Here is a 16,691-nt window from a genome sequence, read left to right as displayed (position 1 = left end):
TTATTTCTAGCCAAAGTGCTAAAACACTCAGCCACAAGCCAAAGCCAAAGCCAAAAACCAAAAACCGAAACCAAAAACTACAAAAACTGGTGCAAGTTCAACGGGGAAAACGGGTTTCCACCGGCTGCTGCTCTTCTCGCATATGAGGAAGTTAATGCCTGAGCAGCTTGGCCAACCGAAGCTGTGGAAAACTTAGTAACAGTTACTATTTAGCGGTCGGCCGAAGCCGCATAAAATATTCAGCAAAAAAATTGCTTTTCTCCCCAACTCCGTGGGCGTCAATCAAAGGGGGGGGTTAGTGTGTATTGCATCCGTTGGTCTGCTTTCAACTTGGAGTCTCTTCGAATCTCCCGGCTTGTGCTAAATTCATTTATTTTTAATGCTGTCTGTTCTCCGTTTTATTTTTCCCGAGCCGCAAGACAGGGTAGGCATTTTCAGTGTTAATGCCGACCGGCAATTATTTGGACAGCTTTAATGGGTGCAACAGTGGGTCGAAAGGCATTCTTGGGGATACAATTGGAGTTTAGTTGCTATCCATGGATTAATGCCATTTATTGCTTAACTATAATCTAAACTAATTAAGTTTGAAAATATATTAACTACCCCAAAGATTTCATAACATAGACATTGCTTCCTCAAAGATGAATATAGTTTAGTATTGCGCATTTTACACACCAACCAATATTCCCAATCACTAATTTGGACTAATAACTCTTCAAGTTTTTAACCTTTAAGCCATAGACCAACCACTGTGGCCCAAAATAAATGAAGTGCTTGCATAACTCTGACAATTACAAATGATGTTTCTGACATATGACGACAAGCTTCAAATAAAACAAAACCAAAAAAAAAAAATAGACACGCATTGAAGAAGCAACAGTTTCGGACGACTACCTGAAATAATAGCGAAACAGCAGATTAAATTAAATTAAACTAAAAAAAAGAGAAATAAAGGAAAAAAGATAAACAAGTGGACACCGCACATGTGTCGGGGTTCTGAGGCGGAAATAGACTGTGACATCCGCTGACAATCAAAGAATCCAAGACTCCCCAGACTCTTCCAGTCGCCATCTCATATCCGCTGGACGCTGGCCGCAAATTTAATTAGAAATCCGCTCGGCTTGGGAGCGACTTCAAAGCCAGTTCAAAGCACTTTTTGCTTCCGCCACGCATCAGCAAAAATATACCAGGCCTAGACATATATACTATAAACTATATATATTTTTTCACACTACAACATAATTAACTAACGAACATTTCTTTCAACTCTGCTCTTGTCATTTCAGCACAACACACACAGCACACAGAAAAGCATACTGAGAGTCGTCTCAAAAGCCAGCTAAGCGTAGAGGGTATAGGAAAAGTCAGGGAAATTATTATAGGGAGACGCACACAGTAGCGGACTCTAGAATAGCTAGAAAATTATTATTATGATAATAAATTAAAGTTGCCATTAATTTAGCCAAAACGAAACGCGAAGGCAGAGGCGAGCCAGAAGCAGACGTAGACTGGTAGCATAATAACAATAAATAATAATTTGAAATAGGCGAGCAGTTGGAGCAGCTGAAGAAGAAGTCCAGCCTCCTCATCCCGAAAGAGACAGACAATCAGAAAGGAAAGAGACAGAAGGAGAAAACGAAGCAAAGCAGCTCGAGTGCATCGAGCGTGCAAATTAAAAGCGCACACCAGTAGCACCAGCAGCTGCAGATCACCCAACCCAATATGGAAGTGGCCACAACAAACAATCACAGTCAGAGCCATCACCATCATCATCATCATCATCATCATCTGCAGGCGGGAGGAGGAGGAGGAGGAGGTGTAGCCACCACTGGAAGTGGCTCCAGATCCCCCTTTCAGCGCGAGGTGCGTGAATGGCAACGCATCGATCCCAATACCGGAGCCCTCTTCAGCGGACGCCTCGAGGCAGACCGCTGGGTAAATGGACCGCTGAACAGCTACGGCAAGGTGAGTAGAAATCTTCCACATAAAGATGACAGCGTGAGGAATACATATAAGAGAAATAAAATACAAGATCCATTCCCAGGTTTTAAAAGAAAAATTAAAATAAATTGAAACAGAAATACAACCATATCTTTATATATTTAAATACGGTAGTCATTCGTGAACTCACGATATTCGAACACATCCCTAAGTTACTGAAGCCCCCAAACCACAAAGCGATTACTTTGGGCTCTGATTGATGGAAGCTGTGGCTCCTCTCCGGTCTAGACCTAATTGCTGGGCTCAGTGTTTGTCCATCGTATTTTAAATGAAATTGAAAGGTTCGCCAGAGCAGAAGTCTGAGACTCTCTAAATGGGAAGGCGTTCACTATTTTAGTGGAGGCTGCGGCAATTGTGCCTTGATTACTAGTTTCGGTTACCAAGCTCACTGATTTTAATCAGTTAATAGTTTATTTAGCCCGGGATTAGCTCTACAACAAAAAATCAACAGAAGTTGGCCGATTAACCTGAAGGAAATCTAAAAATAATCTTGAATGAAATTAAATACAACTCTTTTAAATAGTTGAACTCCCATTAAAAACCAACATAAATTCTTTAGATGAAACGTTAAAGTCGTGGCTTGTAATAATTTGGCCAGAATGGAACGCATTGCCAACTTAATCGCTTGAGAACTTGGCTTTCTGTGTCAGCCAGCAACTTCTCTCACGGACACAGACTTTAGAAATGTGTGTTGACCGCTTTTACTCAACCATAATTAACAGGTCACACGCACATACAACATCTCGAGGAGCCAAGTGATTGTGATAAGTTGGTTGCAAGTCCGATTTAGCTGTTTGGCCACAAATTAAACGAGTGGAAAATAAATAAAAACAAAAGAAATAAGAAAAGTTTCAACGCAGTTGCACACGCTGTGCCACTTACCAATCGATTTCCTAGCGGAGAGATTTCGGTTTTAGGCGAATGATTCGTTTCCATTGTGATATATCACTTGGTGCGCTTCAGGCGCTTCAGGCGCTTCGGGGTTTTTGCCTTTAATTAATTCAAGCTCTTCCCCCAGATTTCACTTGTCTTTGAGCCATGGATTGCTCTAGAATTTGTTGGTTAATTATAACTTCTTTCGACGGGATGGTAAAAATCAGCACTCCCCAGGGCTTGTCGTTAATTTTATGCTTGTTCATTATCATGATCAGCATCTGGCCCATCACGAGTGTGTGGTCAAGTTGCGAGTTCGCGCCTCAAGTGCCAACGGCCCAGAATCAAAAACAAACCAAATAGAATCTCGATCTTGGCTTAGTTCGTGGCCAAATGAAATAGCACCACATACTTGGCCAGATCTGGACTATGAGATACTCTAGATACTCGGAGCTATTCTCACCCGGAACGTCCATCAAATGCAATGACATCATTGCCTTGGTATTGGCGGCACTCGAACTGAAGAGATTGATCCAAATAATTAAGTGATTTTTTATTTCGTTGAACGCTGATCGGCTTATGAAATAATAGAATATCCTATTGCTCAAATCGATGATATCATATGATGAAATATTTGTAGAGTGTTGACCTGAGGATTGTTTCAGAGAGTTTTTAAAGAAATATTTATAATCAAGAGGGTTTAAGCTTACTTGCTAAATTATTGTACTATTTAAAAACAGTTATTGAAGGGAATTTCATCCAAAAATAACCACTTTAATGATCGCCTGGCATTTGAAATGCATTCCTTCCTGGAGCTAAATTTGTGATCATTTAATGACCGCACTCAATTGACGGCTGTTACATTCACCCGATCAATATGGATATGCCCTTTTTCAGTCATACTTTTATGGCTGCAGGGTATTCGGTGGAGAAACCCGAGAAAAATACCATTGAAAGTTGTTTCATTCCGCTGACTTTGTATCTTATCGCGATTGAACTTTGTTGCCACCGCGGCTGACGATGCCGAAACCGAGAGCCTGGCCAAAAGATGAAAGCGTCGTGTCTTGGGTCGTCAGGGGTGCACTAGGGGAAGCCATCGATACCAATCGATGATCAGTGGAAAGAATACACCAGGTCCTAGTCAGTGATGGGAAAAATGGTGGTCTTATTGCTAAATATATTTTAAATATATAATACTTATAAGGGGAATTAGCAAAACACATTCAAACTTATTTATAAGTGTATAAATTTGATTGGATTGCTCAGAATGCAAGTTTAGAAATATAAAAGTTCTTAAAGCTTTTGCTTTCTCATTAATCTCGAATTTATTTTCTTTAAAAAGAACTAATTAAATCCAATTAGGTACCCTGAGTGTCTATAATACCAACATAATGGCCATCTCTGGCCCCTGGTCCGCATCAGTTTCAGTTTAAAGCGTTCAACTCGACTCGATTTGATGGCCAAGTCCGGGATTTATATCACCGATGTCCCGCTGTTCGTCTGAAGAGCGCTCGTTTCTTTTGCCGACAAAGACAAAGTCAAAGGCAGCGAATGCCGCCACAAATCGCAGGGAAATCAATTTGGCAATAACCAATCGATCGGGAACAGAGGAGAGTAGAGCAGAGCATTGTAGAGGATCACTGAGCAGATCGTAGACGCACCCAGGTATCGCTGCACCGTTAGGCAAACCGATGGATAGATCCATGACAACTTCTTCATTAGCATTATGGATTGCGGCTGGCATCACCAAAGAAACGCAAAACAGAAATTTACATTTTGCAAGACATTTTTTTTGCTTGCAGCATGCAAGCGCAGTTGCAGTCGCGGCTTTTGAATTATTTGCAAACACCGAAAGAAAATTATTTTATCTAGATATACGTTGGAGATATTAATGTAAAACTATTCAGAAAAGCAGTTCTGTTTAAGCAGGCGGCTCTATCCTAAAACTAACTCTTCTTAGTTAAAATATACCCTTATTTTAATTGGTAAAACAACATCAGTAATTTCTTTTTGTGCACTAGTTGCATCGCAGTTGGGGTCTCTGGCCATGTTGCCACAATGTTGCCACGGCTAACGGTACCAGGCCGCTGGCTATGCCGCTGCGGCTGCCTTTGTGGGTCACTGGGTTGCCACAAGTCTAACCAGAAAGAAGATAGAGGAGTTTTGCTGCCCGCAGAGAGGATGCAACAGCCACTTGAAAGATTTACCTGTGGCCAGCTGTTTTATTATTATTATTTTTACTTTTTTTTTCCTGTAGTACTTAAGCGTAAATTACTTGCAACTAATTGAGGATGTCAACTGACGTGTCTTGCCTCAATTAAGTGTTTCCTCTCGGCCACTAATGAACTCCACACTAGGCCCCAAATGACTTGGGGCATCAACTCTCTGTGGTCCACACACATGATTTACTCGTACCACTCTCGGTGCACTCAGGTCGGGCCTATAGAGATATAAAACCAACGAGATCGTGACAGAAATAATGCATATAAAAATGTATATTATTATAGTTTAAAAAGCACAGATCGCGGAGAGGCAAAAAGGTCCAAACTAAATGGCTCTGGCCAGAGTGATTTAGCCAGGAGTAAAATTTAAAAGGCACTGTGGTGTGGGAGTAAAAGTGCTTTTCTAGTTTCATTTGCAAATAAATAAAATCCATAAAGGTTGCAATATTAACTTGCATTTTTATAGAGTTTTTGAAAATATTTTAGTCATTTTTAATACCTTTTTTCTAAGCTCTTCTTAACCAATGTGGCAAAGTCAGTGCCAGCTAAAAATAAAAAGAGTCAACGCTTTGGCATGTCTAGGAAGGCGATCTTTGCGAGCTGCCAGCAAAGCCAGAAAAGGCGACATGCATGCCACGAACTGAGGGTCGGACTGGCAGTCAGGCAGGCGGATAGACACCGACATGGGGCATTTGGCGAAGTCACACACAGTGCGGCAAAGACTTGTAGAGGTTGTACGAGGAGATAGACAGTCAATCTTATGGCCAACAGAAAGACAGACAGACAGACAGCCACGACCAGGCGGCAGACGATTGCGACTGCGACTAAGGCCGTGATGATGATGGTGCAGCATCATTAAATTTGTTTCATGCGCGGCCTGGGCTCAGGCCACAAAATATTTTGGCATATTCGTAAACAGAAAAAAAAAATTGTTTAACTTCCTCAAGATATATTCTCAAAATGAGCAAAGGATTCTAAGTTTTGAACACCGAAAACAAGATTACTCTTTTATAATTGCTGTAAGAATTTATTAAATATTATTAGCACTTAAAATCTAATTAATTTTCTTTGAGAATTATTTACTTTTCTATAATATTCCCTCAGTGTTGTAAGCCAAAAGCAAAGTCTTCCTTAACATCATCACGACTTTGGCTGGCTTATAATATATGCGAATGCTGGGCTCTGTGGCAAGTCGTGTGGCAAGTCTCTGCATTTCATTGAACCTTCAACTTGACTTTGGTTCGGTTTCGGTTTCGTACTCAGCATTTTCAATTTGGTAGTTTTCTTTTTTCCCTCTATCTCTCTTAGCCGGGTGTATGTTTTGCCGGCAAGAGATCATGACACTGATCGTTGGCTGATTTTTGGCCAGGCCAAATAATTCATTTACAGTTGGCTTTCTTTCGCCAGCTGTTTGTTGCCTTGATTGGGACTCCCCCTCGGGCCATGGAGATTGTTGGCCACAGCTTAATTAGGCCCGAACAGACAACAAGACTCCGGGCCAAGATCAAGACCAGCGGCCTACACATGCTAACCTCGGCCAGAGCCAAATAAGAGAGTGAAAAACGAACAGAGTTTGGTGCTTGGTGTTTGGTGTGTTGGGAAAAAAAGAGGTCATCGATAGACAGGCAGGCACACATTACGGAAAAGTGGAAAAGCGGTCTCCACAGCGATCCCCCGAGAGCCTCCTTCCGATACGAACCCTGATCGTGAGAAACTCCGGCAGAACGTGCATGGCCCGCGGCATCGAAGCCCGGCTTATAATTTATGGCTGGTCTGCAATTCTGCACTCTTTCTTAGTCACAGTCCCAACAGTCTCAAGGATGAGTGTTACTTTAGGGAGCCGCTGAAATTATTATGCATTGTCCGTTTGCCCCCGCCGGGGGTCAAAATGGGAAGCTCGTGGAGACGGACGTTGGACGAATGAAAAACTGAAATCAACATGGACAAGGCAAAAAAAAACCTCAAAAAACCAGAACTGAAGTCGATAAATGTAACTTGTGTGATTGAGAACTTTGAAAGGGATAACCCTGAACTCAAAAACAGTGCAGCACAGGAATGTAAGACAATAAGCTAAAGAACCTTGAAAAAATAAATAAATGAAAAGTTTATGGAGCATTTATGAACTATTGCTTTATTTTAAAATAATCCCAGAAAGTAGTATCTATATAAAAATGTAAGAAACTATAACTAAAACCCTTTCACATCATTAAACTACAACTGACATAAGAACGAATAATTAAATCAACCTATAACCCCAAAGAGTGACTTTTTCCCTACTTATACTCTACATTTCCCAGCCAAATGAAACTGTCTCTCATATAATCCCATTGCTATGATATGGTCTTTGTCTGAAAACAACCCAAAACATTCCCATCTAATGAAGCTAATTACAGAATTAGAGTCATAGTTATATGCACTCAAAGTACCAGTCGCCGCTTTATGAGTGGTAAACCACAAGTGAGAACACCAAGAACCAAGAACCAAAAAAAAACCCTGAAATGACTCAACCCACAACTTGCATACAATGTGAATTTTCCTTTTGTTTTTATTTTGCCATTCAAATTTTCCGTATTCTGTATAAACAATGCTGCACTTTGACTCATAGTCAAATATGTGCGGCTGCATTTTGGTCATTGACACGAATACGCCACGAACTGGACACCGGGCGGGGGTTAAAGTTTTCATTTTGGAGGATATTATGCATTTTTAGTACTATAAATCATCAAATGCAATCGATTGCCGCAATCGATCTTTGTGGCCAGTTGTGAGTGTGTTTTGTATTATTACTTTTGCTTATTTTTGTTTTTATTCTTTTCTTCGATGGTGTGTCATGGCACGATCCAATGAACGGATCTGCTAATTGTTCAGGTAAATACAGAGAGAAAAACTGAACTGAAACTACTTAAAAATAACTTTTAATAAGTGATAAATATAGAAGGGGAAAAAAATAAATAAAAAAAATAAATCCATAGAGATAATCAGGATTTTATTGTTCTTTAACCTTTAATGTTGGTATTTTCAAAGAAGGGAAAAGGAATAAGTGAGACAAGTAAATTATGGAAAAAGCATAGACATTTTTTCCTTTATTTTATATATTTTATGTATTTAATATTTCCTTTCTTAATATTTATAGGATTTTTTTTTTGTTTTTCATATTTTAAAAATTTATTTTTGTTTTCTCATTTATTTATCTTATTTACATACGTATTCTCATTTATTTATTTAATTTTTTCATTCTTTCATTCTTGCTAGATTTTTAGACCAATCTATTAATTCTTCTGGCTATGCAATTTATAGTTGATTTTTTCAAGTGCATAACTACAAAAGGGTGCAGTTGCAGTTGAAGTTGCTCTCTTAAGTCTTTTGATTTGTGGCTGGCGTTTGGTCACGTGTGGCAAGTGAGCTGGAGAGCAAAGTAAGCGAGCTAAATGCACGCCCAGTTGTCGAGATAAGAGGCATCTAACAAAATTTTTGAAGCAGATCGGGAGGCAGGGAGCTGGCACAACGCTTGACGGTCAAGTGTTTTGTCTGGCAACTTTCATACGCCCCGTTGCCAACGGCCGAATGCCGTTTGTGTTTTTGTTTTTGCGACATATTGAACACACCCACGTTTACACACACACTAACTGAATTTTTAGACAATCATATAACGATTTCTTGTTTAAGACATTATTTATCTTATATTGATTTGAATGTTGCCATGGGCATGCAATCGATAAAACAGCAGTTATCGGGAGTTTATGGGATGTATTAATTAGATCAGAGGGAATTTGAGAGGAAATTAAAACCTGAAAAGGGGGGAATTATATAAATTAATTAATTATAGTATTAATTATTGTATTAATTACAGTATTATTTTTAAGCTTAGAAGATATACACCTTAAACCGCCATCAGTCTTACTAAACCACTAAGTTTACCCTCTTATTAAACGCATTTCGTATATCATTCCCATCAAAGTAAAGGTGCTCAAAGGGAGTCCCTACTTTGTAGTATCCACGCATATTCCTACCACCACTGAATCCCAATCTCTTTCCACTCTCTCCTCCAGATATCCGACTCCCAAAACATCTCACAGCCGAATGGCACACAGCACACACAGCGCAAACAGTTGGAGGTGCTGAAGGCTCGCACCGCCAACGGCGCCATGCAGGTGATCCGCACCCAGACAGTACAAAAGAGTTCATCCTCCTGGGCATCCTCCACCTCCACCACAACCACATCCACCACCCACCGCACAGGCAATGGCAAGAGTGTCCTCCACGATTCGCCTCTTAGGCCCAGTTCTCCCCTTCCTCCTCAGATTTCCCAGGGTGTTGACATTTGCGAACTGAGCGACGATTGCAGTCTCAGTGGCAGCGATGCTGGCATCGTACGTACCGCCTCCGCATCTGCAACTGCATCTGCATCTGCATCCGCATCCGCATCTGCAGTGAGCCAGGAGCTCATCGACGATCATGTTGATTTTGTGGTGATTAATGGCGAGACGAGCGATCAAGACGACGTCGAGCATTTGCACAAAGTCGGCCACAATTTGTTACTTGATACGGCTCCAAGTTTGAAATTGAGTAATCTAATGGTAAGTCAGGGTTTTTGCTCAATCCACCTTTGCGGCTTTTTCGCTACACAGGAAAAATGTTGACTAAGATTAGGTTAGGGGTTTTCTTTTTATTTAAAGAGTAGAATTTAAAAACAAACAAATATTTTTCCCTGTGTGCTTTGCCTTGCTTAGTTAGCTCATTAGCATGCGCCCATGTTTGCTTTTTCCAACTCGTTTTTTATTGGATTTTCTTTCGAGGAGTAATCTCCTGACCATGGCCATGGCAATGACCGAAAATGGTCAGTTGTTAACGGTTGCCAATTGTTTTGGTGGGGAAAATGCTTTAGCTCTTAGCTGATGGGAAAATCTGGAAAATGTAATAAAACTGCGTCCAAACCTGAACAAGTTGGTAAAATATAATCTATGCATTTAGAGTTATCTTAAACATGAATCTATTTTAATTCATTACAACTTTTTCCAATGAGATTGACATTAAATTTATGCCCTCATCATTTGTAATAATTTCAGGTGATTTTCTAGATATAACCATAAAAGACAGCTAAAGATTAATGACCCGTGTCATTAGAGAACATCAGCTAGCTACCAAAAATAAATATGTATTTGCTAATTTTCTACAATTGGTCAAGATCCATAGATCAAATACTTAAAGCCGACTAGACTGTCCAGAGACGACACCGTCTGTCTGGGTTCTCTTTGAGTCATATCTCCGGTTCAATCGAAATCGAATGGAAATCGTTAATAAATTGTAGCTCTGCTCGATTAGGTGGTGCTTAGCACTTCAGTTGGACAACTGGGTCATGACCACAAAGGAAATTTCATTGGCAACTCTCTCGAAACGAGACACACTCATTAGGGAGGCCGGGCAGTAAAAAAGTCTCTAATTATTGGGCAGGCCAAAGAGTGTCTTAAGACAAGATCAACGCCCACACTCATCGTCTGACAGTTCTGGCCATCAATCTTGACACTAACATTTCTTTTTGGGGGGAATTTCACTAGCTGAAAGTCGTTAGAAACGTTTTTCTGTTGAGGCATTTGAATGTTGTAATTATTTCGTTGCAAAGTTGTTTTATTTCAGATTTATTCAAGTCTTCGAAATGGTTTTCTAATGACTCTTTAAGGGGTTAAGTTTACATCTTTCTTATATTATCAATTTGGGTTCACTTTATTTCTCTATTTGTTATTAAATTATTCTGGCTTCAATGCGGAACTTTATTTATTAATAGTTAACCACGTCTCACCTTGCACTTAAGCTTTTGTGTGTCTGTCTTTAATGGTGGGGCTTAAGTGCTTAGCTTCCTTAAGCAGTTCCTGTCCAACAGTGCACCCACTCCGATTCCTGGCCGGAATATATGTATATGTATATTTATTATGCCATAGAGTAGTAACAATTACCGGGGTGACATCAATAACGATAACCGAAACGAGCGACACCCGCACTCGAGAGGCGCTTCTTTGTGCGCTCGCTGGATTTTGAGTCGATTTTAATTTTTGTTTTCAATCTTCCGCCTTTTACAGAAAAGCAGCTCGAGCATTTCCAGCCAGAGCAGCAACAATTCAAACTTAACAACTGCAGCAGCGCAGGCGAGCGGCAACACCCACAGAAGTGCGGGTAAAATAAGCCTACATGCAATTGTCGGGCCAGAATCATCGCCGCCATCATCATCATCATCATTATTTCCATCATCATTATCATCATCATCCGCCTGGGCCAACAAGCCGTCCGACTTATATGGCCAACTCCCAGGTCGCGTGGGCGGATCTGGTACTGGTACTGGTGCTGACGTAGCTGCGACCACGCCAACGCAGCGTCGTGATTTGGAAAGTTTCCGGCATTATAACGATGACGATGGCGATGGCAACGACAACGACGACGACGAGCTGCGGTAAGTAACAAAAATTTCATGCCATTACCCGATCGGCCCTGATGCCAACCACATCTGCTCTACCTCCTCCACTCCTCTACTCCTTTCTCCAGGCTCACCGCCCGTCATCAGCGTCGCCAGCAGGTGTCCCAGTCTGTGTACGCTCCGCCCCTGTCCGCACTTGGTCTCGGATCCACGCTGCTCCAGCGCTCTCGCTCCATTTCCACGGATGATCTCAGCAACGACTGGGAGCGCGAGGAGCCCGGCGAGCAGCCGGTGGGCGAGTGGCGGCGTGTCAGCAAGCTGCGGCGCTCCTTTCAGTCCCAAGATCATTACAAGAGTCCGGGATCTCGACCTCGACCTCTAGATCTCCCAGGCAGCTCGGTGAGTGTGGCCCGTCTGCGAGCGGAGCTGGAGAACGGTCGTCGTCTCAACACGGCCATGCGGAATAATCACGTGGATCTGGCTGCCCTGGACAATATCCTTAACACACCCAAGCCTACGGTGGCCAAACGGAATACCTTTCTCACCGCCGAGTCTCTGCAGGAGATTCGTGGCAAACTGAAGAAGCTCTCCGACGAGAGTCTATACAAGGAGGACTTCCTGGCCTATCATCAAAAGAAACCTCTGGTGCGAGAAGTGTCCGTGGAGAAGGCAACTCCCCTGCCGCCAGCACCCTCAGCCTTCCGGGCTGTGCACAACACCCATAGCTTGGAATCCCGTCAGCGGCAAAAGGATACCAGTTCGAGTGAGTGGCATCTGCGTCGGAAGTCCTACGGCTTCGAAAAGATGTCACCGCCAGAGGACAAGAGTATCTTCCGGGTGGACGCCTCCACGGATAGCGGCTTAGGTAGATCCGGTGAGCAGCTGGGCAACTGGTCGCCCACGGAGCGAAATGCAGCCCAGCAGCAAAATGGTGGAACTGTCATCCACTTTGGACGAACTGCAAAGCCCATCCAGGCACCAAGTTCTCCGGACTCTCTCTCCGGGGAGCTGAGTAAACGCCACTCGATAGCCGTGGAGGAAACCTGGCGTGATGTCCGCAAGACCTCGCAGGTTCAAGTGAATGGCACCACCACCACCACCACAACCACGACGAACTCCAGCAGTCATCTCCAGCGGGGCAATGCCCAGAAGCGTGTGGAATTCTGCAAGACGGAGGTGCACTTTGCCGCTGAATCCGGTCGTGTTAATATTGTGGAAACAGATGGTAAGCCACCGCCTACGCAAAACTTTCGACGACGCCGTCGCACAGCCAGCGGTCCGTTGCAGAGTCTGGTCAAGTCGGCCAGTGCCGGGAGCAGCAATAGCTCCTCTACCCAAAGCCAAGATGTGACCCACTTTGGTGATGATTCGCAACGCCGCAAGACAATAGCCACCAGCACGGTGGCCTATCGCGCCACTCTGATGGACCCACCCGAGGTGGTTAGTCAGCCGGTGAGTAATGCAAGAAAAATTGATGATTATTATATATATATTCTTATTAATAATTATTCCCTGCAGACATCTACCAATGGTGTTGGCCCCAGCATAGCCACCCAGGTGACGATAACCACTGTGCCCAAGCCAGTGCATGAGCCACGCTATAGCCTAATGGAGTCCACGTCCCGGAATAGTTATACCTCCACCAGTGGAGTGGATACCACGGACAATGAGACCGATGAGCTGTCCAATATCCGTGGTATTCTTAAGAACAAACCTGTAAAACCGAAGCCTTATCATTTAGGCGAAAATATTGAGAGTGCAGATGTCCTGTGGAGTGTGCCGGCCATGAAAGCAGATCGAGAGAGTCCTTCCTCAGCCAGGGAGAATGGTAGGTTTCCAATAGAATTTATTTAATTAATTAAATAATATTTGTTATTTCTAATTTAAACAGGAACCACAAGTGATTCCCCCATTTCTAGTAAATCGGTGGCCGAACGCATTCGCATTGTGGAGCAACGACAGCAGCAGCAACAGATTTCGCCCGCTGGCAATGGATACTCCACCAAGATCAATGTGAGCCTGGGCTCCGAGGAGTGGCCGGAATCAGGTAGGTGCTCTCCTGCTAGAACAGACTTAAAATTAAATTAGTTGTTATAATTTATTAGTTAGTGGGAATGCCTGTAGTTTGTAGTATATATACTGAAATCGTTGTATGATCTAGTCTATCTCTGGGCTTAGCCATGGACTCCTCTACTTGACTCGAACCCTCTGTACTCTGTACTCTGTACTTTGAATACTGAATATTCCTAATGCATGTTGTGAACTTTGATTGCCGCTTCTCTAAACCACATCTAATGCTACATCTAACACAACACCACTCGCTAAGCTCAACTCGATAACCCCACGCTCTAAAACCAAAAAGAAAAAAAGAAAGAACCAAAAAAACCCACCAAACAACACTTTCCGCACATTTCCCAATAGATCACCCCCATCGACATCCCGCAACACATCATATCCTGCGTCGTCCCAGTGCCCAGGAGCTGCTGTTAGAGGATCTTCGCCAGCATCAGCGTATCCTGGACGAGGGATTGAAGTCCACTTCACTGATCATGAGGACCATGCGCTCAGCCAGCGAGTTCGATGAAGCAATGCGTCGTTTGAGTATAGCCTCCATTGAGTCGGCCTTGGCCCAACCCACAATTGTGGTGCCCACGCCCATGCTTCGCTCTCACAGTTACCAGGAGGAAGGATCCTACTCCACGCAGCGTCGACCCTCTACCATGTCTACCGTCTCCACCACTTCAATAACGAGCAGCGATCTCTTTGGAAGCGCTCTATATGATTCCCTGCCACGTAATCCTGTGGCTCCACCACGCTTGAAGCTTTTGGGAAACACCCAGATCCCAGTGAGCCAGCAGCTGACCCAACTGAGGAGATTATACGATGCTGCCGAGCAGGATCATGATCAGGATTTGGATCAAGAGGACAGTGCAGATGAGGAGGTGAAGCGATATTTCCGGGACAACAATAGCGACAGTGGTGGAGGCACTCAAGCCAGCTCCTCACCCGAACCACCACTGGTGGAACCCTTCCGAGGCAGTGAATACTCAAGCAGCTGGAGTCGGTTAAAGGCCAAGCGAACGATCTGGAAGATTGAGGCACAGGATCAGATGCTGCAGCGTGCAGGTAACGCTGGCATTTCTAATAAAGGGGGTTGAGTTAGAGGAGTTCATTTAAGGCTGGATATTGTTCTTAGATTTATAGGGTTTCTTAAATTAATTGGTCAACCACTTGAAAAGCATATAAATCAATTTCTTATTACTGTTATCCATTGCAGATCTACCCAAATCGAATGTGATGAATATAGCTCTCCATGCTCCTCGAGTGGAAAAACCCAAGGCCACACCTCCAACTTTGCGTATTAGTCAGCTCATACCAGTGGCCAAGCCAAGAACTCTATTCATTCAACCGCAAATACAACAGACAATGAGTCAACCAGTTGAAACTCCCGATGAATCCAGCAGCGAGTCCTTAAAGATTGTCAAGGAAGCACGTGGAGCTCGCAAGTTACGTGAACACGAACTCTCCTATTTTGGAGTCCAACAACAGCAGCAGCAGCAAACGAAACTCTCAACGATCTCCTCGAATCCCAGGAGGACTCTACCCAGCAGGAGCAAGGCCAACCATAATGAAGAGACCAAGGGTACAACCACAAAGACCACCACCAGGTGGCAGCTACTCAGCGATCGACCCGACCTATTGCGACACAGCAGTCCCCAGCAAAATGGACACGACGAGGAACTGGAAGAAGATGAAGAGCACTGCTATGAGAATATTGCCAACATCGATATGACCCCCACTTTCCGTGTAAAGTCACCTGTCCATTCGCCAGAACGAACCCGATCCCCCAATAGCTATGAGCGCAAGACCGACCTGCAAAGGGATGCCCAGATCCTAAGCGAAATGACTCGAAACGCTGATCAGACTTTGAAGGTAAGTTAGTTAGTTAATCCCAATATCAAGTAACTTCATCATTAATATAACCTGCATCTTTCATAGGCTCTCTCCGAAGAAGCGGCCATCAAGGATCAGCGGCGCCGATCTTGCTCCCTGCAGCGTCGCAGTGCCAAGCCACTGGAAACCATTGACGAAAAGGTAAAGGTCTATCCGCCTCCAACGTTGGGCGTGACCCGTGGCACCTTTGCCTCGGAGGCACGTCGCAATTCCAGACAATCCACACCTTCGCCAACCCGAGCCCGCAGCTCATCGGTATCCTCCGTTGAGTGTTGTCCCCGTGACCGATCCCGTTCCAGTTCCCGGGAATCAATGACCCATGGTGGCGGTTCTTCCGATGACCAAGTGGCCACCAAGCATCGTGCCGAACGTCTGCGACTGCGAACACCCAAGCGAGAGAAATCCCGCCATGAGCCGCTCGAGGTGCGCTCCAAGCCGAGATCAAGCGTCACTCAGGCATCATCCTCTCTGGAATTGAAACGGAGTTCCCATAGTCACAGTCGTCATGGTCATAGCCGGGATGTGGAACACTCTGGCGAGAGTAAGACCACTTCCGGTAGCCGCTTGATGAGATCTTTCCGGACGGCCGACGAGAGTCGCTCGCGGCAGAGCGGCCAGCGAGAGCGAGAGAAGGAACGAGAGCGTTCCCGAGGCAGTGAGAAGCACCGAGAAGAGCTCTCGCGTTCCAGGGGTGAGTACTTAAAGATCATAATTAAATTCTATTTAAATTAAAATGATATCAAATACATATCGAATGGATAATCTGGATTATCCCGGCCGTGTCTCTTGCAGAACTTCTGGTTTTAAGCTTGCTCATTATGGGGGCCACACAGCCGCAAAGGCTGAACAAACGTTTTAGGTTCGCCAGATGCTTAGATAACAAAATCAGTTAATAACTAAACTAAATCCTTATTAAAAGACACAATTTAAAGTTTTAAAGAGCAAAAAATATATAAATTAAATATCTAAAGAAACTAAAATACAAATAAGAAGTTTTAAACTCAAAGATAATATTAAATTTATTACATAAAGGAACTGACACACTTTGTTTTGTTTGAAACACTTTATAATTACAGCAATCAAGATTTAATCTTAGATTTTTAAAACACTTGATCACCTGCACAAAATAAGTTTAAAAAGGAAACCCTTAAATAGATTTTAACAGCTTGATTTTAGAAATATTTTAATTTCATAATACGAAGTTTATATATATAATATACTATTTTTACTTTGAA

At 43.3% G+C, this 16,691-nt stretch overlaps 1 protein-coding gene across 38 annotated transcripts in view; it reads left to right on the top strand.

The window, feature by feature from the left end:
• Positions 1-16,691, top strand: part of LOC110180607 (uncharacterized) — a 37,648-nt gene that overhangs the window by 18,205 nt on the left and 2,752 nt on the right. For 9 of the 38 annotated variants that reach the window (XM_086831333.1, XM_086831330.1, XM_086831320.1 and 6 more), the window contains exons 2-8: positions 1,547-1,965; positions 11,171-11,538; positions 11,631-12,954; positions 13,021-13,330; positions 13,394-13,549; positions 14,780-15,435; positions 15,502-16,147. In XM_086831333.1, the coding sequence (XP_086687459.1) occupies positions 1,723-1,965; positions 11,171-11,538; positions 11,631-12,954; positions 13,021-13,330; positions 13,394-13,549; positions 14,780-15,435; positions 15,502-16,147 (3,703 nt within the window). In that variant the 5' untranslated portion in view covers positions 1,547-1,722. Of the gene's footprint in view, positions 1-1,286; positions 1,966-9,145; positions 9,674-11,170; positions 11,539-11,630; positions 13,331-13,393; positions 13,553-13,917; positions 14,629-14,779; positions 15,436-15,501; positions 16,148-16,248; positions 16,316-16,691 lie in introns of all 38 variants that reach the window. The other 29 variants (XM_086831311.1, XM_086831312.1, XM_086831316.1 and 26 more) reach the window with 11 other exon arrangements.

The sequence above is a fragment of the Drosophila serrata genome, unplaced genomic scaffold (genome assembly GCF_035046125.1).
Source record: "Drosophila serrata isolate PLE 108 unplaced genomic scaffold, ASM3504612v1 contig_240, whole genome shotgun sequence".
Classification (NCBI taxonomy): Eukaryota; Metazoa; Arthropoda; class Insecta; order Diptera; family Drosophilidae; genus Drosophila; species Drosophila serrata.
The sequence above is the reverse complement of the archived record's forward strand: the minus strand, read 5'-3'. Positions and strand labels throughout refer to the sequence as shown.